Source organism: Sphaerodactylus townsendi, linkage group LG07, assembly GCF_021028975.2.
Source record: "Sphaerodactylus townsendi isolate TG3544 linkage group LG07, MPM_Stown_v2.3, whole genome shotgun sequence".
NCBI classification, from domain to species: Eukaryota; Metazoa; Chordata; class Lepidosauria; order Squamata; family Sphaerodactylidae; genus Sphaerodactylus; species Sphaerodactylus townsendi.
In genome coordinates, this window is record NC_059431.1 from 96,680,886 (window position 1) to 96,706,844 (window position 25,959).

General features: G+C 44.9%; 1 protein-coding gene across 3 annotated transcripts in view; it reads right to left on the reverse strand.

Annotated features, from left to right (window-relative positions):
• EPHA1 (EPH receptor A1) overlaps positions 1-22,076 on the reverse strand; it is a 117,142-nt gene extending 95,066 nt beyond the window's left edge. For 2 of the 3 annotated variants that reach the window (XM_048504488.1, XM_048504486.1), the window contains exon 1: positions 21,641-21,909. In XM_048504488.1, the coding sequence (XP_048360445.1) occupies positions 21,641-21,734 (94 nt within the window). In that variant the 5' untranslated portion in view covers positions 21,735-21,909. Of the gene's footprint in view, positions 1-21,640; positions 21,910-22,050 lie in introns of those variants that run through there. The other variant, XM_048504487.1, reaches the window with a different exon arrangement.
• Between the last annotated feature and the right edge of the window lie 3,883 nt (positions 22,077-25,959).

Here is a 25,959-nt window from a genome sequence, read left to right on the forward strand (position 1 = left end):
ACTGGTCTGAAGGTTAAAGGTCAACCAGGTGCAACCAAAGGCAATATGAGGTGAAGGACCTCAATGTTGTGGGGCCCTGGTGCAGTTTATCACTCCACCAACCACCCCTCTGGTTGTGGACGGTCATGATATCCTAAATTCTTAAATGGACTTAAAAGGGTGTAACTGTGTTTAGGATTAGACTGTAACTGTTTTTCTTGGTTTCCAAAATACACAAAACACAGTTTCCCCTCTAGTCACCACATCATTATCAACGTGGAATCTATTCGACTCATGTCCTTATTTATCAATGCAGAATCTATTTGATTCTTCATATGTACAGACAACCTCTGTTGCAGGAAACTTTTCCTGGGAGTAAACACCTTTCCTCGGAGCAAGCTTCACTGAAAAGACCTTAACAGAATACTGAATAGAGCTGTCTAAATGCTGCACTGAATAGATTTCTTTTTTTAAAGACACACTGCTACACCCAACTTTCTAGCACACCCAGTTTCAGAAGTCGGGGCTGGCAAATGACTGCAGAGCCCTTGATTAAAACATACAGGGGGCGGAGACAAGGGAGGGGAAGCAGGCTAGATTAGGAGTTATTACAAGCATTAAACAGTGAGCTGGGTTTCACTTCAGAAACATTTATATTAGTAAAACAATGTTAAAAGCCCCAAAACATGAAACAGTAGTATTTGAACATATAACACGTGCTTCATCATGCCACCTGCATTGGCTGGTTTTACAAGCAAACAGAGATGCAAGCTGAATAGATTACTTTGTCTTGTTCTACAATGAATCATAGGTCGATTCCCCACCGGAAAAATGAATGTAGATACTAACCGGTTTGGGAAAAACCGGGATCTTTTGAGAATGGTTTCAGAGTCCCCAATCCTTGTTCCCAGAAACGCAGCAGCAATGAAGGATTCCCCATTGAGGCGGATTGAACACGCGATCCCCACTGAGGCGGATTGAACACGCAGATTGAACACGCAATCCGCCCAAGCATACGCAGAACGACTCTATGCGGAGACGATGAAACGGGCGATTAAAGCCAAGCCCTGTTTCCGCGCACCTCCATGCAGTTGGATCCACGTGGATACGACGTGTAGCACTGCTTTGTATTGCCTTCTACTCAGTCAATCAGTCAAAACCGGCCCCATGTTGCTTCGTATCCACGTGGATCTCCGGTCCGCAATTTTTTAAAAAAAAGGCTGCGCGCACATCGCGCACAACCCACTGCGGTTTCATTGGAAGGGAGGCTCCACATCACTACCAGTGGCGGGAAAAACAAATCCGGATTCACCCCCACAACTTCCCCACCACTCCAGATTGCCCACGCATTTTTTGAAAAGGTCTACTTTCTTCCAGGTTCTAAAATAACACGTGGGGGGGGGGGGCAGAAACGGGATGAAAACGTGTTCGGCGCTGGTGCAATGGGGAGTTCTGCTGGAAACCTAGATATTTTGTGTGACGAGCACGCATTTAATCCTTAGTGGGGAATCGACCATGGAAGGGCACCTGCCGTAACTAGAGTAGAAGCTAATAAGGATCGCACAAATTTCTCATCTTGTTTGCAGTTGACTATTAATTAGGTATTTCCTGTCCAATTATTTTGTATTTTGATCTGACACCATATTTCACAAAGTAACCACAATAGCATTTGATAATACATAAGCAATGATGTTTACAGTGCAATCCTATGTGGAGTTGCTCCACTCTAATACCATTGAAATCAATGGGCTCAAATCGAAGTGACTCAGCATGAGCTTGCATTGTTCGAGAAACGATGGTTTAAGAGATCTGCTTGATCTGAGCTCATATCGGACAACTGCCAAAATCAAAACACCTCAGAGAAGCCCACGAGTATAAAGTTGGGGAATAATAAATATCTCACAATCAAATTTTAAATTTCAAGTTCAAAAATTTCATTTCAGTGGGGGCATGGCCCTTTCTACACAAACTTCCTAAAACCTTTGTAAAATGTTTTCAATCCCCACTTTTCTTTTGTTCGCACTAACCCCCTTGAAATGATTCCTGGCTGCCATGACATGATTTCCCTTCTTTTTTTAAGTTCGTGTTGAATTAATGCTTCAATGCTTCACAGCTGCATGCTGCATTCTATACTTCTCATATATTTGATGCTTCAAAAACTGGTCCCTCAAAAATGAAAAAAAAAAAAAACCAAGCAGAGAAATGCCAAAATAAACAGGCAAGGGAGAACTGGATGAGCTGATAAGATGGCACCGATAAGGAAGTTCAGGGAAGCAGAGAAGCATGAGAAATGTAGTCAATAGATCGCACAGCAAAGCTGTTTTCAAAATGTTTCAGCCAAAGAATCTCTTTAAAAGGGGATTCATTTAACACATTCTGAGGCTGGAAATAAAACATCTGGGGGGTAAAAACAACAAGGAACTCCATGGAGGAAACATTTTATTTTCTGCCTGAGTTTTAAATTAATTATGTAGATAAGCCCAATGTCAAGAAGTGGGTCCCCAGATGTCACTCCAACATAAATCTCACTTTGCACAGAACACCTAAGAATGCCACAGGCAACATTTTGTTTTGCGACTGGACCCCTCTGACATACCATATCTGACTACTGCCACTATATAACACATTTATTAGGTTCATATCCCGTGTACTTATACCCAGGAACAGTTTAACGTGTGGAAAATAAGCCGTGGAAGCTTTAGAGTATGAAACTCCATAATATCACCTGGTAAATAACACTGCATTAAATCTCCATTTTAAAAAATGTCATTTCCCCCAAAGAATTTAATATAGCTACTTATTGTGAGTTTGCCAACTTTGGGTCTGGAAATTTTTGGAGAGTGAAGGGGGGGGAAGGTGAAGTGCAAAGAGGGGGTGTTTGGGTAAGTGAGGGACCTCAGTGGGCTGTAATGCCCCAGATTTCACCCTCTAAATCAGCCATTTTCTTCAGGGGAACTGACGTCTGAAGCCTGAAGATAAGATGCAATTCTGGGAAATCCCCAGGCCCCACCTGGAAGCTGGCAACCTTCATTTACTGACAGCACTGGGGCTGCAGGAGATGGCAAACCTCATGGCCCAACCTTACCGAACTTCTCTCATTTAAGGAAGGCCACTAAGAGTCCTTTGTCTAATACAGTGGTTCCTAATGCCGCGACCCTTTAATACAGTTCCTCATGTTGTGGTGACCCCCAACCATAAAATTGGTACATATAAAATATAAAAAGACCATTTTCCGATGGTCTTAGGCGATCCCTGTGAAAGGGTTGTTGGACCCCCAAAGGGGTCCCGACCCCCAGGTTGAGAACCACTGGTCTAATAGCTCTCCAAATCCAGAGCACTTTCAGCTGTGCTAAAAACTCACTTGGGGAAAAAATGTCCCTTATAAAGTCTGGAAGAGGCCTGTGGAGGCCTCACCTTTCGTCTTCGGTTCCTTTTGGAAGCCTGGTCACATTTGAACCAGTACTTCATGGACCTCGGCCGCATGGGCATGTCCAGAACAAACATTGTAAATCAGAGAAATGGCACTACTTGAGCTTCATGAGCTACTGACTCATATGATATGTTATTTACAAGGAAGGGTGACGCCCTGCACCTGTTCCCCCCTCCCCTGCCCCCCAGGCCACAAGTTGGCCGGTAAACCAGCCCAAGATAAACCTAAAATTATCCTGGATTTATGAAGATCGAAAAAAGATGCCTTGTTGCCAAGCAGCCATCTCTTCAGGACATAGGAACTGGAGCCAGAAGAATGGATCAAAAGTGACAGGGACAAATTGTCGCAGCAAAAGATCAATTAGTGTTGCCTCAGGGATCTAAACAGAATCAGCAGAGAGAAGAGGCCAGGGAGTGAAGGGAAAGGCCTCATAAACATTCCAAGAAAAGAAGCACCTACACACCGTTGTTTCCTAGAAAGCTATTTCACTGATATGAATCCACAGTGCTATCTCAAATATTTCATTTCTCGCCTTTCCTTGGTGGATCCCGCACAGAACAAATATAACGGCTGAGGAAGGAAAATATCCAATTTTGGGGAAGAACTTCTCACAGGTCTCATCCCCAAAATGGCTCAGCCTGTTATATTTATTCCAAACTGGGTTTTGCAAAAATCGTGAAACTAGCACTCTTTTTGCAAAATCCCGGGTTTCAAACACTTCCTGCTTGCCTGTGTGAACTATGGCAGCAGGAAGCTTCCAATTTCCCCCTTCCATCCACTATTTTAGTGGATTCCCTAGAACAGTGGTGCCGAACCTTTGGCACTCCAGATGTTATGGACTACAATGCCCATCAGCCCCTGCCAGCATGGCCAATTGACCATGCTGGCAGGGGCTGATGGGAATTGTAGTCCATAACATCTGGAGTGCCAAAGGTTCGCCACCATGGCCCTAGAAAGTCTGCTCAAATGGCAGCCACCATGTTTGGATGGGGGGAGATTCTCGGTTGTGTGCGTGGGGGAATCTCTTGCTGCCCACCATTCAAAGGTCCCAAGCACGTGTGTGTGTGTGTGTGTGTGTGTGTGTGTGTGTGTGAGTGTGAGTGTGAGTGTGAGTGTGAGTGTGTGTGAGTGAGAGACTTTATTTTTTTTCTTTTCTTGCCTGGGTACTGTATGGCCACAGAGGTCCCCTAGAAGTCCCGGTAGCAACACATACATCCTGGGAAGGGGGGGAAAGCATCTCTGTGTAAAAGAGCTGCAGCTTTCGCTGCTGCTTCCTGAATGAGTAAACTTCTCATGTGTGAAGGAGGAGAGGGGGAAACAGGTTCATTCATAATGAGTTTATGAATGAACTGTGTGGAATGCACCCTTGTTAATCTGGAGATTTACAAACATGAGCAGAAAGATAAGAAACACATATTAAAACAGGATGAAAAATACAGGACAAACGTCAGCCGACCTACACACAATACGTTGCTCAGCAATTACAGAATATCCATATTCATCTGTGAAACAAAAACACATCAAAAGAAAGGAAGAAGAAGAGTTTGGATTTATACTCTGCCTTTCTCTCCTGTAAGGAGTCTCAAGGCGGCTTACAAACTCCTTTCCCTTCCTCTCCCCGCAACAGACACCGGGTGAGGCAGGTCGGGCTGAAAGAGTTTGGAAAGGACTGTGACTAGCCCAAGGTCACCCAGGAGCTTCATGTGTAGGAGCAAGAAAATAAACCCAGTTCACCAGATAAGAGTGAGGAATAGGGAGTCAAACCCAGTTCTCCGGATTAGAGTCCATCTGCTCTTAACTACACTGGCAAGTATATGGACTGAAAAGCCTCCCAGAGGCTGTTGTCTGTTGCTTCCTGTTCCACCTCTGGTAATCCATTCCACAATAAAATAAACCCTGGGGGATGAATAGAAACAGCATGTGCCTCATGAAGAAGGGAGATTTAGGGAAGAAGTTGCTGAGGAGAAAGCAGTTAGTGCAAGGAGTTAGCATAGGGTTGCCAACCTCCAGGTGATAGCTGGAGATTTCCTGGGATTACAACCAATTACTGGGCTACATAGATCTGTTCACCTGGAGAAAATGTCCCCTTTGGAGGGAAGACTGTATGACATTGCATCTCATTCCCCAAACCCCACGCCCCTCAGGGTATACCCCAAAATCTCCAGGTGTTTCCCTATCTGAAGCTGGTAATCCTAGGTTAGCACACAGTGAGGTAGGGTTTCCAACCTCGAGACAGCCCCTGAACCCCGGCATTCAGAGATCAATACCAGCTGGAGGAAGTAACTTCAGAGGGTTGACAACACTATCACATCTCACTGACCTCCCTCTTCTTCCCAAACTTTCCACAGAGTTGGCAACGCTAGTCTGAGGCAATCTCTCAGATATGGAGGTTCTAGGATCTGAAGAACCAGAACCTTGAATGGAACCTGAAAGCAAATAGGTACCCTGAGGGGCTTCTTGAAAAATTATTATTTGCAAACACCTCCTAAACTGTACTCTCAGCAAAAGATGACAGTATGATTGTATATCCTGCACCACAGAACTCAACATGCTGGACCTTCTTTGCTGTAGAATGCTCCGCAAAAGGCAAGTACTGGTGACAGTCGTTCAATGAACTACACATGTTCTTGTATCAAAGTGCCATGTTCAATAATGTACGAAATAGTTGTTTTGACTCAGGCAGTGCATAAAAATGAATGATAATTCTCATTATTCATTTGGGACTATATTCAACTGTGGAAGGATACAATTTTCTCAAGTACTGAACTGACTTACTTAACTTGAGAAAGAGTATAATTAAGTCTGCTGAGGATTTTTGTATTTATTTATTTATTTGCTTACGTATAAAATACTTATCCCACCTTTCTGTCTTTACAAAGGTCACTCAGCCTGTTTTCAAGGGCACCCACCCGCTCCTGTTGCACCTTCTAGAAGTTCCAGAAGTATGGGGAAGAGTGGCTAGGCCAGCACAGCAAAGGAGGGAAGTCAGTTTCTAAACAAGATAAAGCACTTTTAGCAACAGCTCCTATCTGTTTCTCCGTCAATAAGGTTGGTTCTAACAGCACCTCCGGACTTCCGCTGATGATAACCTGATACCATCCGCAGGTCAAGCACTTCCAGAACATCAGCTTCCCAAAACAATGTCACCTCAGTCTTATCTGGATGCAGGAATCATCTTGTTCATTCATTTGGCATGTTCAGTACAGGACTGAGTCAGCTGCTCCCGGGGCTGTGTGTGTATGTGTGTGCGTGCGTGTGCGTAAAGTGCCATCAAGTTGCAACTGACAACTCGCAGCCCTCCAGATGTTATGGACTACAGTTCCCATCATCCCCTGTGGGGTCGGGGGGGGGGGGGGGAGGGAAGGGGGGGAGAGGGCGGGGGTGGGGGTGGGAGGGGGGGTGGGGGTGGGGGGGGGGGGGGGGGGGGGGGGGGGGGGGTGTGGGGGGGGGGGGGGGGGGGGGGGGGGGGTGGTTGGGGGGGGGGGTGGGGGGGGGGGGGGGTGGGGGGGGGGGGGGGTGGGGGGGGGGGGGGGGGGGGGGGGGGGGGGGGGGGGGGGTGGGGGGGGGGGGGGGGGGGGGGTGGGGGGGGGGGGTTGGGTGGGGGGGGGGGGGGGGGGTGTGGGGCGTGGGGGGGGGGGGGGGTGGGGGGGGGGGGGGGTGGGGGGGGGGGGGGGGGGGGGGGGGGGGGGGGGGGGGGGGGGGGGGGGTTGGGGGAGGGGGAAGGTGGGGGGGGGGAAGGGGATGATGGGAACTGTAGTCCATAACATCTGGAGGGCTGCGAGTTTGACACCTACGATGTAGAGTTTTCAAGGCAAAAGAAAAACAGAAAAACAGGGGTGGTTCGAAATTGCCTCCTTCTGCATAACAGCCCTGGAATTCCTTGGCGACTTTTCAGTCAAGTACTAAGCAGGGCTCACCCTGCTTAGCTTCCAAGATCCAACAAGATTGGGCTAGCCTAGGCCATCCAGGTCAGGGTGGGGGCTTAGTAGACAACATGACTAGTTGGGTATCATTGACCTCCTTCTTGGTTTGTTTATGCAATTGTCACAATTCACTTATAGCAACCCTGTAGGGTTTCAAGAGATATTTAGAGGTGGTTTGCCATTGCTTGCCTCCACACCATGACCCTAGGATTCCCTAGAGGTCTCCCATCCAAATACTTGTCAGGGCTGACCCTGAGATCTGACAAGATCAGGCTAGTCTGGGCTATCCAGGTCGGGGCTTATCAACACACTAAGCTGTGGATGAACTTGTTTCGCACCTTGACATTAATACTGAAAAACATTTATGCATCTCAAAGAATTCCACATCTTGCATTTTCTCTCAGACGACTTGGCATCCCCCATAATAACTCTGCGTTCTTTCTTAAATCATCACAGAGTTCCAAGAATCCCACCCTCTTTTCTGAACACTTCGACCAAAGCACCAAAATACAAGATGCTGGCGATCCATCACTGAATCTCTCCTCACTCTAAAATTCTATAAGAACTAGCTTTGGGAAAGTTTGGTAGGCACAAAGAATATCTGACAATTTCCCCAATGTTGATAAGCTTCCTTGAAGTGTTATTTGTTCCAGTACAGAAAACAACTTGGATTTCAGGTTATTTTCCCTGCTGGGCCAACCCCCCCAACAAGTCAGTAAACACATGGAAAAGAGCACAGTTGAAAGGGTTATACCCATGCCGTGAACCCAACCCCAATCACCTCCTCCCAGTCAGTTATTTTATCTCTTTGAAGAGATGGAAGTCCAATAGTGGTATCCCAAGAAGGTCTACTCAGAATCCTGCTAAGATTTATTCAATAAGACTTACACCCAGGAAACAATTATTAAGACTGCAGTCTTAATTGCCTCAGTAGTCCTTGTGTAAGGGTGGCATGGTGGGATATAAATTTTGTACAGTACAGTACAGTCAATAAAATAACTGCTGATCTTCAACTTTGTCCCCCTGGCACTTTCTCAGATTTTCCTATCCACAGATTTCTTCTTTCAATACCATTCTTTGGTTCAGTTCCACAACACAGTGTACTAGCTAGGTTTGTAATTTGTCTGCTGGGGGTGGGAGATCTCCTGTCCCCCCCACCACAGCTCACATTGTCTGACAGGACTCCAGAGGATGGCAGGAGGAAAACCAACTCAAAATACGATGGTATGATGCCACTTCTGGGTCTTCCATGGAAGTTACGCCACACTACTGCCTGACGATGCTCCTGGATTCCCACTAGCCGCTTACTGAATACTGCCTACACCTTTCCTCCTCCACTTTCTGAAGTTTCCATTCCCATCAGTTATTACCTTCTCTTCTTGGCTGTCTCTATTCTGTCTTCTTGAATTGGCCTCTACTCTGAGCTGTGACCCATTGGAGGTTTGGATGCCAGTGATGCCTGCTGAATCAACAATGGTGGTGGAGGCCTCAGACCATGCCACATCTTTTGGCAGGGCTGTATGTTGGGTAGCCTAAATCCACGCCCAGTCTCTGCCATGCTCAAATCAGAGGATCCCAATTTTCCCCCTTTTCAAATATGTTTCCTATCCCTTTTTTCTTGGATTATTATGCAACTATTTTTTTCACATGAACTTTAGATTACTTCGCTGTGGATTCTTTGCATTCTTGCATTCTTTCTCCTTCACCACCATGGCTAACCGCTCTGTTATTAGCAACCTTAAAGTCACACTTTGAGAGACCTTGGCGCAAATCTCATTTTCTACTAACCTTTCCTCTAAATTCATGTTCTGCTCTTTTTCACACAGAACCATCTTCTTCACCAACACTGGGCCACTTATTCTGAAATCAATATCTCCTGTTAACTTTAATAGACCATATCCTCTAGTTCCTTTCGCACCTGCTGTTGGTTTGCCTTTAACAAAAGCCTAATTTCCTTTTCATTGTGAATTCCTGACTATCTAATGTTTTCTCTGCTCCTTAATTTTCTCTTGGATAACTCTCTTTGTACTTATTGACAGAATGTATATGCTGATTCTCCAGAGAACTGTTTGAGGCAGCTTATGAAAAAAACAAAAAAACCCAAATCATAAGAATTATCAACATTAAAACAACAAAATCCTCTAAGACTGGAACATCACAGTCCCATTCATTCTAACATTTCAGACATAAAAACAGGACCCTGACCTGAGTCTTTCCTAGCAGCCAATATGGCATAGTAACCATCAACATCTCTGGAGACCCATGTACAAATCTCCATTCAGCCATGGAATGACTTTGGTTCAGTCACACACCCTCAGCCTAACCTTCCTCACAGGGTGAAGAAAGGGAAGAATGATGTTGTAAGCCACTTTGGGTCATCATTAGGTAGAAGAAACATGGCATAAATGTCTAAATAAATAAAACAACATGTACCAAGGAGGAATTTCGGGGATGGCACAGAGGTGTGGAAAACATAGGCTCATTCCGCACATGCAGAATAATGCACTTTCAAACTGCTTTCAGTGCTCTTTGAAGCTGTGCGGAATGGCAAAATCCACTTGCAAACAGTTGTGAAAGTGGTTTGAAAACACATTATTTTGCGTGTGTGGAAGGGGCCTCAGTCTTGTGCAAGGACGTAGGTAAGGGGGGGGTTACGGGTTCAACCCCCATTACATGTCCAAAGCTCCGCCCCCCACCAGCTGGGCTCTCAGCCAGCAGTCCCTTCTTCCCTCCCCTTCAGGGAGAAGAGACTGCAGTCCCCGGCCTCGTAGTTGCTTTTATAAGCACTGAGGCTGGGGGACAGGGCTTGGGAGGCGTGGCCTCGTTCCCCCCACCCCGGGGATGGTCATGTCTAAGCCCCGCCCCCGGCCTCAGTGATTATAAAAGCAACTCTCTGAGGCCGGGGACTGCAGTCTCTTCTCCCCGGAGAGGAGGGAAGAAGGGGCTGACAGCTGGCTCCTAGCTGATGGGGGGACGGGGCAGGGCAGGGCAGGGCAGGGCAGACTACTGTCCCCTGCCTCGGAGCACTGAGGTAGGTGGTGGAGCTACGTCACTGGTCTTGTGCTTTGTTAAAGATTCTTCCCAGTGACTTTGCAACTGCCTGTCCTGCCCTGATTTGGAAGCCAGGTAGATGTGTATTGTGTGTGTGTGTGTGGGAAGGGGGAGGGTTGGAGGGAGGGGTTGATAATATATCCGAAAACACGATGGCACTATGATAATTTACAGCTCAAAATGAAACCCGCCATCAGCAGTGTTTGGTATGACACTCTGTGTCTGAACAATGCTTTAGTGGACATGTACTTACATGCATACCCAACAGAGACAAGATGGATCTACCTTGCACTCAGGGTTGGGGTGCCAGCTGAATAGAAAGGGAACTCTAGAAGCACACAGCTTTTAAAAAGGCATTAATTCCCAAGACATAGAATTGGTTTTTATACCCCATTTTTGGATTGTAAACTTCTTTCCCTCTCCTCTCCACAACAGACACCTTGTAAGGGCAGTGGGGCTGAGAGAGTTCAGAGAGAACTGTGACTAGCCCAAGGTCATCCAGCAGGTTTCACGGGGCGGAGCTACACCCTTGGCGCTACACCACTGGGGTTTCATTGTGTAGGAGCAGGGAAACAAATCCAGCTCACCAGATAAGAGTCTGCCACTCATGTGGAGGAGTGGGGAATCAAATCTGGCTCTACTCCACTACTCTCAATCATTGTACCACACTGGTACTAGAAAATGGAGACTGAACTTGATGAAATGGTCATCAGAAAAGACTCAAAGTCTTAACCTTTGCACTTGTACATAAACAGTGATCTAGTTCACTGGAGATGTCAGGGATAGATCCAGGTGTTCTATCACAGCTGACAGAAGGGCCCTTTTCAAATATCTCTGTTGCTTGTAAGAGAATGTGGAAATGCCAAAGGAAAACTATTCCAGAAGGAGGAATGAAACCAAAGAAACAAATTTCCAAAGAAGAAAGTCCCAGAACTTTGCTTTCACTGGTACATGTAGCCCCGTACTCAAAGCTCACTTAGGCTGAGGTTGCAACAGGTATCTGAATCACACAGTACCTAAATATAGATGGGTAGAACCCGGTACTGGAATCCCATGGATAAATCCATATCTCAGATGGAGGGGGAGAGTTTTCTACTGAATTTCTGAGTGACTGTGTGGATTTTGCCTGGGGAGTTTACCAAGGTCAGGCCTCCATGATGACCTCTATGTGCCATTGAGGGCTATCTGCATTTAGTTGCAAGCAGAACTGAAATGGTTCCACAAAAATTTAATGTAGTGTTATATTTTCCTGAAAGAAAATTAGGCACCAGCCCTCTAGGGCAAGATGCTACTATTCATCTATTCTGGGGGAAAATATGAGTGGAAAAATAGTAATATTCAATTGTCTGACCGTGGTTGATCTGGAAGATAGATCTTTAGGTCCCTACTTTGCTACAGAAGTTTGTTGGGTGACCAGAGGCTCAGAATCTCCATGATGACCTTTACGTGTCGTTGAAGGCTATCTGTATTTAGTTGCAACAGAACTGAAAGTACACAGTGTGTAACAGACTACTCTCTGTGATATGTCTCTGAAGATGGCAGCCACAGGTGCTGGCAAAATGTTAGGAACAAGATCTACCAGACAACAGCCACACAGCCCGGAAAACCCACCACAACCAGAACTGAATGGGTTCCACAAATATATAATATAGTGTTATATCTCATAGAATTGTTGTGAGGATAAAAAGCAGGAGAGAATGATTTCATAAGCTGCTTTGGGTACCTGTTAGGAAGAAAAACAGAATATATAAAAAATCTAATTAAATAAGTGAATTGTGGCAGACTAAATGGTTATCTTGGGCCAGTCCCACACTCTCAGCCTAACCTATATCAAGGGTAAGCATCAACTGGAGAGAGGAAAACAAGGCAAGCTCAGTGGGGAGAAAGCGGGGTATAAACGAAGTAAATAATACATATAATAAATGAAAGGAAAGAAATATGAAATACAGAAGTGCTCGGTATCTACGGCTGGCACAGTGTATGATGAGACTTGAAGTTCACATCCCAGTGTGGGGCAGGCAGAAAACAAATAGCTCCACACATTGGTCTCCCTATCCAGCCTCCACAAAACTATTAATCTAATTTTAGGTTCACAGATCAAATTAAACATTGTTTGTTTTAACAGCCTGCCATTCACTTCACTACTCAAACAAACCAACCCACCCAGCAGATTCGATTCTTCTAGCAATGGAAAGTCCAAGGCAGACATTTCAAGGTAAGTTTACTTGCAGATTTAGGGGCATGTAATTCTGTTTGTTTACAAGTGCAAAGGTTCAACTGTTCTCACACTCACAGACACACAGGGTTGCCAACCAGAATCATGACTGATCTCTAGACTACAGAAATCAGGTCCCGTGGAGAGAACGGCAACAGTGAATAGGGACCCCTTCAGCACCTCCCTGCTGAGATTCTTTTCTCCCTAAAATTCACGTTCCCAAAGCTCCTCCCCCAAATTCCTAAAACTCAGATTGAGAAAATCAGTTTCAGGCTCTTTGCTTATAGATTTAAGAAAGACTTACAGATTTAAGAAAACACCCATGCATATTGCAGATTCATAACATCCAATACCCCATTAATGCCTATTGCCAATTTGTATTCACCAGGACATCCCCAAATCCCACTTTGAAAAGCCTTGCAAATTGCAAGACAGCAAGGCTTGTCACAATATTAACTGTAAAGAATCAAAGTGTTTGCCATTTGAACTTGTTTTGACATCCCTGTACTTGACACAGGGCACAAAGTGATGCTGGAGATCCACACATTCATTTCTTTGGATGTCTTTAATTTTCCTGAGAAGTTGTGAAACTGATGGCCTCTCAGTTTTATGTTGCTTTTTAAGCCTCTTGGGGCGATTTCGCACTCACCGTGTGAACTCAAGTTCGACCTATGTTCAACCCAAGTGCTCCCCACATCCAGTGAATCAGACATGGGTTCGTCCTGCTCTGCTCCGTTCTGCCATTAAATTTTCGACTCCACCTCCGAGGTGGGGTAAACTGGTGAAGCTAGGTTGAACTCAAGCGAAGCTGACAGGAGTAGGGAATCTTCGTCGAGTCGATTCGCCCGTTCAGCCAATCACAGACGAATGTTTTGGGCATGCGCAGAACAGAAGACTCGCACCCGCAAAAAGCGCGCCTCCCCCCCCCCCGCTTCCGTATAACACTGACGACCATGCACAGTAACGAAGGGTAGATTGCACGCCACTCATAGCAATGAAATGGCAACATTTTTCCTTCACAGCACCGTTTCACCCAATCAATTGCACCCAGTGGTGGGATCCAAAAATTTTAGTAACAGGTTCCCATGGTGGTGGGATTCAAACTGTGGCATAGCGCCAATGGGACTGGGTGGGGAATGACGGGGGCGTGGCCGGACATTCTGGGGGCAGGGCATTCCTGGGCAGGGCTGTGGCAAGGACGCAGCCGTTGCGTTGGTCCTTGGGCGGGAAACGAATGCATGCAGGCACAGGCTGCCACGCACGCTGGTGCACCTGCTGCTAGACTGCTTCAAGTTCTGCGTGCTACTGCTGAGAGGAGGGGCGTAACTAAGGCAAAAATCACGTGGCAAAATCACCAATTAGTAACCCCCTCTCGGTACACACAAATAATTAGTAACCTACTCTCGGGAACCTGTGAGAACCTGCTGGATCCCACCTCTGATTGCACCTCATCCCTCCCTCCTTTCAGGTGGCATATTATAAATGCTTGTCATTTTGGAGGGAAAGTTGCCATTTTGATCTGACTGCTGATAGCTGAACACAGTTGAGTCATGGCTAGCTGTTGTGACAGCTCAGGATCCATAACAGACAGTTCTGACAAGAGGATCAAAAGATGCGTTTCCCGCGCAAAATGGAAATGAAAGCTACGAGCATAAGAATCTACGCAAATTGCGCCTTCTTACGCACATTGCGTTGCGACGTCAACGCTACGTAGCTGTAACGTAAAAAAATTGGGAAAAAAGGGACACACATTCGCATTCCCGCCTGAACGCAGCAGCCAATCAGGCACGACAAGTGAATGACGCGCCAAGGTGATCCCACCCTCTGAACTCGGCTCCGGCAGGATAACCTCAGCTGCTGTGGGAAGTTACGAGGGGATTGACATAGGTCGACTCTTTCAGCAAGATGAGTCGACCCTATGTGAATTCTCAAGTGCGAAATCGCCCTTGGTTAGAAGCATGGAGGTTATTGTGCTGAGGTGGCCCTGTTGGTGGTATTCAAGTTCTAAACTTTGCACAGTGCATTTTACAAAGAGTTTTCTTTTGTGATGAAACTTCTGTTATATCTAGACCTGGCAACCAATGGGAGATTGAGAAGGCAGAGATTTCTTTATTGTCAGGGAAAGGGGACAATTAGCAATCAGAAATGGCATCATCATGCACGTGAAAGGGTTGACACTCTAATATTGGCCTAACAGACTATGGTTAATCAGAGTTTGGGCCATATGCCTGGTGTGATGATGTAACTTCCAGTCATGCCAGAAGCAACATCATCATGCCAGAAACGTCTATCCCCCTCCAATTTGTCCAGGTATTTTCTCTCATCACCCATATCAATGGCAGTGGGCAATGAGAATTGAAGGCAGGACTCCCCCCACCCCCACCCAGAAAGCTGACAATCCTAGTAGAGTCTGGATATTTTGATGAAATTAGTTAATATAGTTGTACCATGGTACTGAGAGCTCATAAAACTGGAGCAAGCAAAATAAGATCCATAGGCCACTGACAAGCAATTAATGCTTCTGCCAGAGGAAAAAAGGGAAAAAAAACTTTTAATGAAACGGCCTTTTGTTGAGTCAGACCAGGGGTCAGCAACCTTTACCACCCAAAGAGCCATTTGGACCAGTTTTCCACGGCCCCGAAGAACTATTGAGCCGGAGACGCGGCTCCACATGGAGCCGCCTCCGGTTCGGCCCCTTTCCTTCCAGCACTGCTCAGGAGGGCTGGAGGGACACGCCCACTCTACCCTTCAACCTCCAGACCACATGGAGCCACAGTATAAGGCTGAAAGAGCCGCAGGCGGCTCTGGAGCCGCGGGTTGCAGACCCCTGAATCAGACCATTAATGTATCATGAGCAGTATAGTTTGCTCTGATTGGTAGCTGCTCTACAGAAAAGTGCTTTCATATTACCTGATCATTCTGAGTGGATCTGCTGGGGATTGGACCTGGGATCTCTTGCATCATGCAAAGCAGATGCTCTACCGCTGAACTGAACCGGTTATCATCCATTACTAGGAAACAGTCCTCCTTTTCCTCATACACCCTCTTTCACAATGTGCCACCCCCTCGTAGACTGTTTTGCTCCTCGGCTATGTCCTTTTTCCTTTATTGCCCAACAGAAAATTTTCCCTTGTGGCTGTCTTTACTTCTAGAGTCCCAATTTTACCAGAAAATCCTAACCGCATGAACAGAACCGGGTATGAATTGGTTAGCACAGTCAAAATCATGGTGTCAGAATGGAAAGCGGAATCAGTCCAGACATGAACTCAGCCTAGCTGAATGCAAGAAAAATTCCTTCACTGAAATACTTCCTTGATCAAAAAATAAACCGGGAGTGGCAAGACAGGGACCTTTGAAATCAGTTCCTTGAGGGACAGAGGACATACTTTTCATTTACAGGAATCTCTGCATATAAGACGCTACCTTACATGGAATTAGATTATCTAACTCAATAATGTCTGTTCTGCATGACAGAAGCTAGACATGTAAAAATCCCAGGAATTTTGAAGCCAACAGGGGAAGGGGGAGGACGGGGAGGGAGCCCAAAGTTTTAGTCTGAGGAAAAATGGAAATTTGAGGAAAAACTGAAATACATGTAACATTTATTTCCTTATCAACCCCTAACCGTATTTTCCAGTTTCAACAACATAAAATTCTTCAGCAACATAAAATACATCATAACTTGACATACAGTACAATTATGTTATACTATGCAATTATCTGTGTAAGAGAGTGTGCATTAGTGTGAGTGAGAGAGAAAGAATGCAGACTTCAAATTATTACACTACACCTTATCATGTGTATCTTGGTTTTTGCCATCTGAGAGGCAGAAAAGAATAAAACTTGCACATAAAAAACCCACAGATGTTGTATATTAAATGTGCTTTGTACAGAAACCAAATCACAACAGGGCGAGCAACATATGTGGCTGTTAAGTCATCATTTTAGGGTTAGTGTGCTATAGTGGATAAAGAGCTGGACTAGAATCTGAGAGACTCGGGTTCAAATCTCCACTCTGCCATGGAAGCTTGCTGGGTGACCTTGGGCCAGTCACAACCTCTCGGCCTTACTTTCCTCACAGGGTTGTTGTGAGGGTAAAATAGAGGACAGGAGACCAGCTTAAGCCACTTTTGATCCCCACTGGAGAAAAAGGCAGGATATAAATTGAGCACACAACAGAATATTGTCACCATCCACATTATAGCACACTAATGCTGGACAAAATTAGTCACATTAATAAACAGATCCTTGAAAATATATACATGCCTACAGAATACCCAGGGATGATCTAATTCTATAGATTGTCTTGGCTTTTTTTTTAAGTAAATGATTAAATTTACAAAGCATTTCAATAAATCAAAAGGAAAAAAGATCACTGGAGCTTATTTTTTTCACCCAATGCTGTCTTAAAATTTTCAGTTTGTTGAAAAAAATTGCAAGTTTGGGAAGGCACACAAAATAACCCCCCCCCCCCCTGATTGTTCATCATACCCTGAGCTTTCACATCTCTAGCAGTGGCTCTTGAGTCTGCAGCAACAGTCCTTCTTAAAACGTGCTATGTGAGTTCTTTTAGCCCCTTGCCACTCGAATCTTCTACTTGTAGTGCATGTCTTGAACCACAGGTCAATACAAGGAAGACCACCAAAACTGTGGGCACTTTGAAGTAGGTGAAGGTAGAAGTGTAGCTACAAGGGGACCGTGGGGTGCACGTGGGGGCAGCAAAAATTTCAGGTTTGTTTTTTGTATTTTTAGTGTTTTTCAGTTTTTGGCCTGCAGGGGGCGCAGTTTTTAGGCAAGCAGCACCAAAATTTCAGGGAGTTTCCAGGGACTCTCCTGATGATACCACCCAAGTTAGGTGAAGTTTGGTTCACGGGGTCCAAAGTTATGGACTCCCAAAGGGGGTGCCCCCATCCCTCATTGTTTCCAATGGGAGCTAATAGGAGATGGGGGCTACACCTTTGAGAGTCCATAACTTTGGACTCCCTGAAGCAAACTTCACCAAACCTGGCTGGTATCATCAGGATAGTCTCCTAAAGATACCCTGAAATTGTTATGCTGCTAGCCTAAAAACTGCACCCCCTGCAGGCTTAAAACTGAAAAAAAAACAGGGGGGGGGGGCAGCAAAACTCAGATTTTGCACCAGGCTACAATTTCCCTAGCTATGCCTCTGGGTGAAGGCTCTCTCAAAAGGGTGGCACCGTGTAAATGGGGAAAGGCAGCTCCTTCCCTGCTAAACTCTCATTTCTGTAGGCAAAACTGAAAAATAAGGAAGGGATCAGGCACTGCTACAGCAAAAGCAAGAAAAAAGAAAAGGAAGTGGGATGAGTGGAGGTATTCAGGGTTAGTCTAGCCTTCAGTCCTGTTCCTTCATGTGAAGGCAGGAGGCGGCTGGCTCGTGAACAGCACCTCCAACACCTTCTAACCCACAGTCTAGCCTTGCCCAGACTGAAGCTGCAGAATCAGTCTAGACATAAACAAGTTTTCCTGAATGGCTGCGTATACAAAACAGGTGTCTTAATGCTGGAGGAAAGGAAGAGAGAATAATTATATTCCCTAATCCTCGACTAGTGAAGTATGTGGGAAGAAGCACACTCCCTGCCTTGAAACAGAAAAGGCGGGAACTGGAGAAAGAAGAGCAAGGAAAAAGGAAATGACTTGAGATGAGCCAGCCAGCGTGGTGCGGCAGTTAGAAAGTCAGACTAGAATCTGGAACATCCAGGCTCAGTTCCCTAGTCTGGCTGTGTGATTTTGAGCCAATCACACTCTCCTAGCCTAATTTACTTTAACAGGGTTGTTGTAAGGGGAAAAAAATGAGGAGAGAAGCATGATACAAGTCACTTTGGATTTCCATTGAAGGAGAACGGTGGAGTTTAAGCGAAATAATTAGTAAATACGGTCAAGGCTCTGTTGCCTGCAGAGGTCAGCCAGAGTTGCAGTACAAGCTCGAAAGTCAAGCAAGGTGGAAATAGCCATGAATTATTTCTCTCCCCCCCCCCCCAAGCAGAGGTATACAGCTCCTGCGTATGGCAGTTCCATTTAGTCAGCATGGCTCATATACATTTATAACAGTGGTGGCGAACCTATGGCACTCCAGATGTTCATGAACTACAATTCCCATCAGCCCCTGCCAGCATGGCCAATTGGCAGGGGCTGGCAGGGGCTGATGGGAATTGTAGTCCATGAACATCTGGAGTGCCATAGGTTCGCCACCACGGATTTATAAGCATCCCCCCCCATGAATTCTGCCATGTTTTTTAAGGTTTCAAGAAAGGGAAAAAGCAGGCTGAACAGGATCAGCCTGAAAGGAAGGGGGAAGCAGTATGAAACATATATACAATGGCAGTGTCACTACACTTTATACGTTTTCCTCAGGTCCTTCCCTGAATGCACAATTAGAGAGACGTGTGTCATGAGTTCCATGGTGGAATCTTAATTCCCAGGCATGCACGGGACTAATCTGGATAGTGCAGGGAGAGGGGGATTATGACATTTTCTGACCTGAAATAACTGCCTGGAGGTATTATTTTCCCCTCTGGGGAAACCCCAGTGTACCCCAAAAGTACTTGTAAAGCCCCTAGACTAATTTGAAATATATGTTCAGTGATGAAGTTCCCCAGTAATTTATGATCTTTGTACCTAAATTAGGAAGAGAAATGTGTTCATCACCTCATTAATTCTAAATTTGCTATTCATGAACTGTGCATTTCTAATCTGGTATTCACCACAGGTTATGTCAACATTTAAGTAATTCAGGTTTAAAGGTCATTAGTATATGCTGTCAGTTACTGAAGCAACACTACAACCCAGCTAGACCTACAAACTTGTTAAGCAAAATATTCTGATTAAACTAATTTTAATCACACAGTCATGACTGATTTGAGTTATTCATTACCTAGACTTCCATTCACTTCACAGTTAACAATGATGAAGTCCCATTGCTACAGCAATACCACAAATCTTAGTTGTTCGCTCAACCCTGGGGAATTCTGGGACCTGTAGTTCAAGACTGGAGTTCTAACAGAATTCTCTCTGCATCGTCATCGAAACTGACCTAGACGGCATCCAGACATCATTGGATACTGTGCTAATCATTGCTGTATATAGCAATCATTTGCAATTGGATTTTCCTGTGTGGACAACAAAATCCATTTGTGCATAATTGCTGCAGCATAACAATATCATACTATGCAGCACATTCATTCTGGATATGGCCCCCAAAATGTGTGGACAACTGCTAAAACAACGTTGCCTTGACCTGGATGGTCCATGCTAGTCTGACCTCATCCAACCTTGGAAGTTAAACAGAGTTGGATCTGGTGAATATTTGGACGGGAGGCCACCAAGGAATTCCTGGGTTGCTACGCAGACAGGCAATAGTAAACTACCTGTGTTCATCTTTTACCATGAAAATCGGGACTTTGAATTTTATAATTTGTATATGGTTTTAACTGGGATTGGGGTGAAATGGTTTTTAACTGTTATTAAATGATGGACACCGCCCTGAGCCCTTGGGGAAAGGCGGTATAGAAATGTAATAAAATAAAATAAATAAATAAAATTCTACAGTCACCATAAATTGCCTGTGACTTGATAGCTCTTTTCCCATCCACAGCAACATTCGCAGTGAATTCCTATGCAGAGCTGTTCCAGTCTAAACTGAATTTGCTGGCCTTTGTACTTATTTTGCACAGGACGGTAAACGAGATGGCATTTTTCCTTTCCAGTTTGGAATAATTACATGTGTTTTGGAGCTGCTAGGTGAAAAGCCAGATACACCAGCTTGTTCAAGGGCTTATGGTAGCTTCCCATTTGGTTCAGTGCAATTAGACTTCAGGGAGCAATTTTCAGCAGGTCTATACGGAATCCTACTCAGCGGGGACTACTCCCATGGAACACATCCACCTTCAAGACTGAACTGCAACACAAGATAGTTGAACATGATGCAAAATATTGCTTGTGGGTGTGAGTGTGGCATACAATAGGGGACAGCAACAGGAAGCAAATGTCTTGCTGCATCCCTTTTTGAGCAGGAGCCATCCACCTGTATTACGAGCCTTCTGAAACTCATGTTAACAGCTTCCCAATTCTCCCTAGATTGTACCAGTTCAGAGATAGCTACTGTGGTTTACTTAAATTCAAACTCATGCAGATGTTAAAAAAATGATTTGGTTCTAGACTGGAAGGCTGGGCATAGAAGTGGGAATTCTAGTTCCAGGTGCAAAAATTACTAGTTACAGTGCCAGCTCCTTCAGTTTTGACTTTCTGCTACATACTTAATGATCTCATCAAACATACTGTACAGGCCCCTTCCGCACATGCAGAATAATGCACTTTCGATCCACTTTCACAGTTGTTTGCAAGTGGGTTTTGCTATTCCGCACAGTAAAATCCAGCTGCAAAGTGCACTGAAAGTGGATTGAAAGTGGATTGAAAGTGCATTATTCTGCATGTGTGGAAGGGGCCTGTGTAAGAATCAAACCAAGAGTTCGGAGGTACCTTGAAGATGGACAACATTTGTTTTAAATATGTTGTTGGATTCCTGCTATAGACACCATGGCTGATTGTCTGGTATTCTCACAAGGGAGGTACATTCTAAGCTTCTTTCCACAACTTTTTGCAATCAGGAAAGCTCAGCATTACCACGTTCTCATCCATTTCCTTCTCCGTATGCAAGCACATCACAGCCTTTCCTTCATTCCTCAGCTGCCACCTCTCTTGCAAAATACTCCTAAACCTCTCTCTCTCTCTCTCTTTGGAAAATTGGCTGATGCAGGCCTAGAACTCTCTTGAGCTAGCCTACCTCACGGGGTTGTTGTGGGGATAAAATGGAGGACAGAGCAAACACAGATGCCACTCTGAGCTCCCTGGAAGAAGGGCAGGATAGGAATGTACCAGAGATATCTCCCTTTCCTTCCATTTCTAAGTGCAAAACTTCCTTCCCTGCTGCTCCATTTCCCAAGTTCATTCCACATTGAGCACAAAAAATACACTTCCCAGCCTGGGAGCCCACCCTCACCGTTCCCTGATGCAAGCTGTCCTTACCTTCTTTGCCAGGTATCCCAAGAGGAAGGAAAGCCCAGAGCAGAAGAAACCCCAGGGAAAGACACGTTTTGCAGTCAGGAGATCTCCACTCCATATTCCCTAGCTGAGGCAATCTTGTGCCCAGCTCCTTGCAGTGCACCTCTGTTCTGTCACACTACAGCCCTCTCAGGTCCCTGGCCAAGCCTTAGACATCTGGCCACTCGCGCTGGGCTCTTTACACGAGGTTTTCCCCAGAGCCCTCTGACTGAGGAGACTCAGGCATTGCAAAATCTGCCTGCCTGGCCCTGACTTATGATGAAAGAACAAGGCAGAGGAGTGGTAAAACCAGCTCTCTCCCAATCACCTCCCTGGTTTTACTAGCTTTAAAGGGGCTGGCCCAGGACTTCCCATCTGGCAGACAAATAACTCACCTTAAAGGTAGCCAGCTACCTTTCTGTGGGATCATCCCTCTCTTTCACTCCCTTGGCTTATGTCCGGCTGTGTCTATGGCTCCAGAGCGACACCTTGTGGACGTTTTCATCACTGCAGATAACAAATGTCAGTTCCTCTGGAGAAAATTACTGCCTTGGGGATGGACTGTATGGTATTATACCTAAGGTTGCCATCTTCAGTTTGGGAAATACCTGGAAATTTGAGCTGTGTTTAGGGCAGGGCTTAGGAAGAGGAGGGACTTCAGTGGGATATAATGCCCTAGAACTCACCTTCCAAAGATGCCATTTTCTCCAGGGAAACTAGCATCTGTTGCCTGGAGATCAGCTGTAATTCTAGGAGATCTTGCAGTCACCACCTGGAGATTGGTAGCCCTTATAAATCCCACTAAACTTTGATCTGGTAGATCTTTGGTCTGGTAGATCTTGTTCCTAACATTTTGCCTGCATCTGTGGCCGGCATCTTCAGAGGTGTATCACACATAGAAGTGTGTTACACAGTGTGTAACTGGACACAGTGTGTAACACACTTCTCCCTGTGATACACCTCTGAAGATGTCAGCCACAGATGCAGGCAAAATGTTAGGAACAAGATCTACTAGACCACGGCCACACCGAACGGAAAACCCACAACAACCAATAGTAGAAGTGTTTACACTCTAGAGAAAGTGGTCATGCCACACAGTGGCCACATTTGTAGTGTCCCCTAACTTTAGTAGTTGATTTGTGAAGCAATGCTGTCCCAGGATGGTAATTATATTTATTATATTTTCTAGATTCAGTTGATTTCTATGGTCTGTACAGTGTTAATAGTGGTCTTGTTTTCATTCTACAGAAAATTTCCATTGTATTTCAAAAAATCTTGCCAGCACTTTGTAGTTGAAAAAGTGATTTTTTAAAAAAATCTGGAAGTGCTAGTGTAGTTGAATATCTATACACACTCAGAAATGGTTTGTGACAGATTTCCCCCCTGCTTTTTATTGTAGAGATTTTGATTAATACTATTGAGCAGCATTTCTGCCAGTTTACTTCTTACCTGAGAAGAACGCAATGCAAGTACGGCTGGAACTTGCTAACTTGGAGAGGCATTTCACAAGCTATCTCAAATAGAGACACTTCTTAGCAATGATTTATAGTTGGGGTGCTGTGTGGTTTCTGGGCTGTATGGCCTTGTTCTAGCAGCATTCTCTCCTGACGTTTCACCTGCATCTGTGGCTGGCATCTTCAGAGGATCTGATAGTAGGAAAGGAAAGCAAGTGGAGTATATATACCTGTGAGTAAAGGTCAATAGGTGAGGGCATCTGAATAGGAGTGGCCTGGCAAGTGAGTAACAGTGGAGATAGCAAGGTCAATCGGTGAGGCATCTGAATAGAAGTAGTCTGGCCTTTGTTCTCTTTGATTGTCTATAGTCATCCTATGTTTGTGTGGAGCTGATTAGTCACTGTCTTGACTCTAGTGTTTTTCAAAACTGGCAGCCAAATTCTGTTTATTTTCAAGGTTTCTTCCTTTCCGTTGAAATTGTCCATGTGCTTATGGATTTCAATGGCTTCTCTGTGTAGTCTGACATAGTGTAATTTAGCGAAATTCCTAGCTGCACAACTACAAATCCATATTGGACTTACTACACATTACATTAAGGACTCAGAGCACTTCATTGAAAAAATCAGCAATCTTAAACTCAATCCCAATGACAAACTGATCAGCTTTGATGTGGTTTCCCTATTCACCAAGGTCCCCATAGCAGACACCATGGCACTCATCAACCATAAATTCCCAAAAGACATCACAGCCCTGTTTCAACATTGCCTCACTACTAGCTACTTCCTGTGGGATAATGAATTCTATGAACAGAAAGATGGGGTAGCCATGGGTAGCCCTCTTAGCCCGGTAATAGCAAATTTTTATATAGAACACTTTGAGGAACAAGCCCTGGAAACAGCACCAAAAAAGCCCACCATATGGTTCCGTTATGTGGATGACACATTCACCATTTGGAGCCATGGAGAAGAACTAAACAAGTTCCTGGACCATATCAACAAGATCCACCCAAACATCCAATTGACTATGGAAAAAGAAAATGAAGGAAAACTGCCATTTCTAGATGTCCTAGTCAGCCGCAAACCAAACCAACAATTGGGCCACACAGTATACAGAAAACCTATGCACATGGATAGATATCTACACAAAAACTCCAATCATCATCCAGGACAAAAAAGGAGCACCATAAAAACTTTGGTAGATCACGCAAACAGAATCTGTGAACCCCCCCCTCCTTCAAGATGAATTGAACCACCTAAAACAGGCTCTACAGGCTAATGGTTACTTTACTACAGACATCAGAAGAGCTGCAAGACCAAGAACAAGCCACATGAACAAAGATAAAGAGCCATCTAGAGGGAAAGTGTTCTTACCATACATCAAGGGAACCACCGACCGCATAGGAAAACTGATGAAGAAGCATAACCTATAAACAATCTACAGACCCACTAAGAAAATTCAACAAATGCTACGTTCAGCAAAGGATAAGAGGGATCCTCTAGCTACTGCAGGAGTCTACCGCATGCCATGTAGCTGTGAACAAGTCTACATAGGAACCACCAAACGCAGCGCTCAGACACGAATCAAGGAACACGAAAGGCACTGCAGACTATTTCAGCCAGAAAAATCAGCAATAGCAGAACACATAATAAACCAACCTCGACACAGAATATTATTTGAAAACACAGAAATTTGGGACCATTCTGACAACCACTACGTCAGACTACACAGAGAAGCCATTGAAATCCATAAGCACAGGAACAATTTCAACAGAAAGGAAGAAACCTTGAAAATAAACAGAATTTGGCTGCCAGTTTTGAAAAACACTAGAGTCAAGACAGTGACTAATCAGCTCCACACAAACATAGGATGACTATAGACAATCAAAGAGAACAAAGGCCAGACTACTTCTATTCAGATGCCTCACCGATTGACCTTGCTATCTTCATTGTTACTCACTTGCCAGGCCACTCCTATTCAGATGCCCTCACCTATTGACCTTTACTCACAGGTATATATACTCCACTTGCTTTCCTTTCCTACTATCAGATCCTCTGAAGATGCCAGCCACAAATGCAGGCAAAACGTCAGGAGAGAATGCTGCTAGAACAAGGCCATACAGCCAGGAAACCACACAGCACCCCAGTGATTCTGGCTGTGAAAGCCTTCGACAATATAATGGTTTATAGAGTTTACAATATTTTCAGTTGCATTACAGCACAAATAGTGCTATATGTGTTTAGAATGTGAGTACATTTTTTGATTAGGATTTGCTTTCTGCATTCATATTGTATGTGTGTCACTTTAATTTTCTTTAGTGCAATCTGATTGAGGCTGTATTTCTTGGGAACTGATTTTTTAGTTTGTCAAGTGCTATTAGCACTAGGTAACCCTTCCATTGTGAGAGCTTTATTTAATTAAATTGACACCACACTTAGAGGTACTTTACACAGTCCCTTATTTTGGCAGTCTATTCTTAGTTCATTGATATTAGTTTTTGAGTATTCAGCTTTTTAATTTTTCAATCTTCAGTCTTTGAAGCCAAGATACAGTTTGCATTAATGATTACTAAACTCCGGGGGGTGTCTGGAGATTTTCTTGGGATTATGATTGGTCTCCACACTACAAAGATCAGTTCACTGGAGAAAATGGCCCCTTTGGAAGATGGCCTCTATGGTATTATATGTTACTGAAGTCTCTCCCCTCATCAAACTCCTCAGTCACCACCCCGAACTCTCCAGGTATTTCCCAAACCAGAGTAGACTACCATACCTTCCAGGGTCATCTGGATACTTCCTCTCCCACAGTGTTGCGCCTTCTTATAGGGCACTGATGCCGATGTAACAAGTAGTC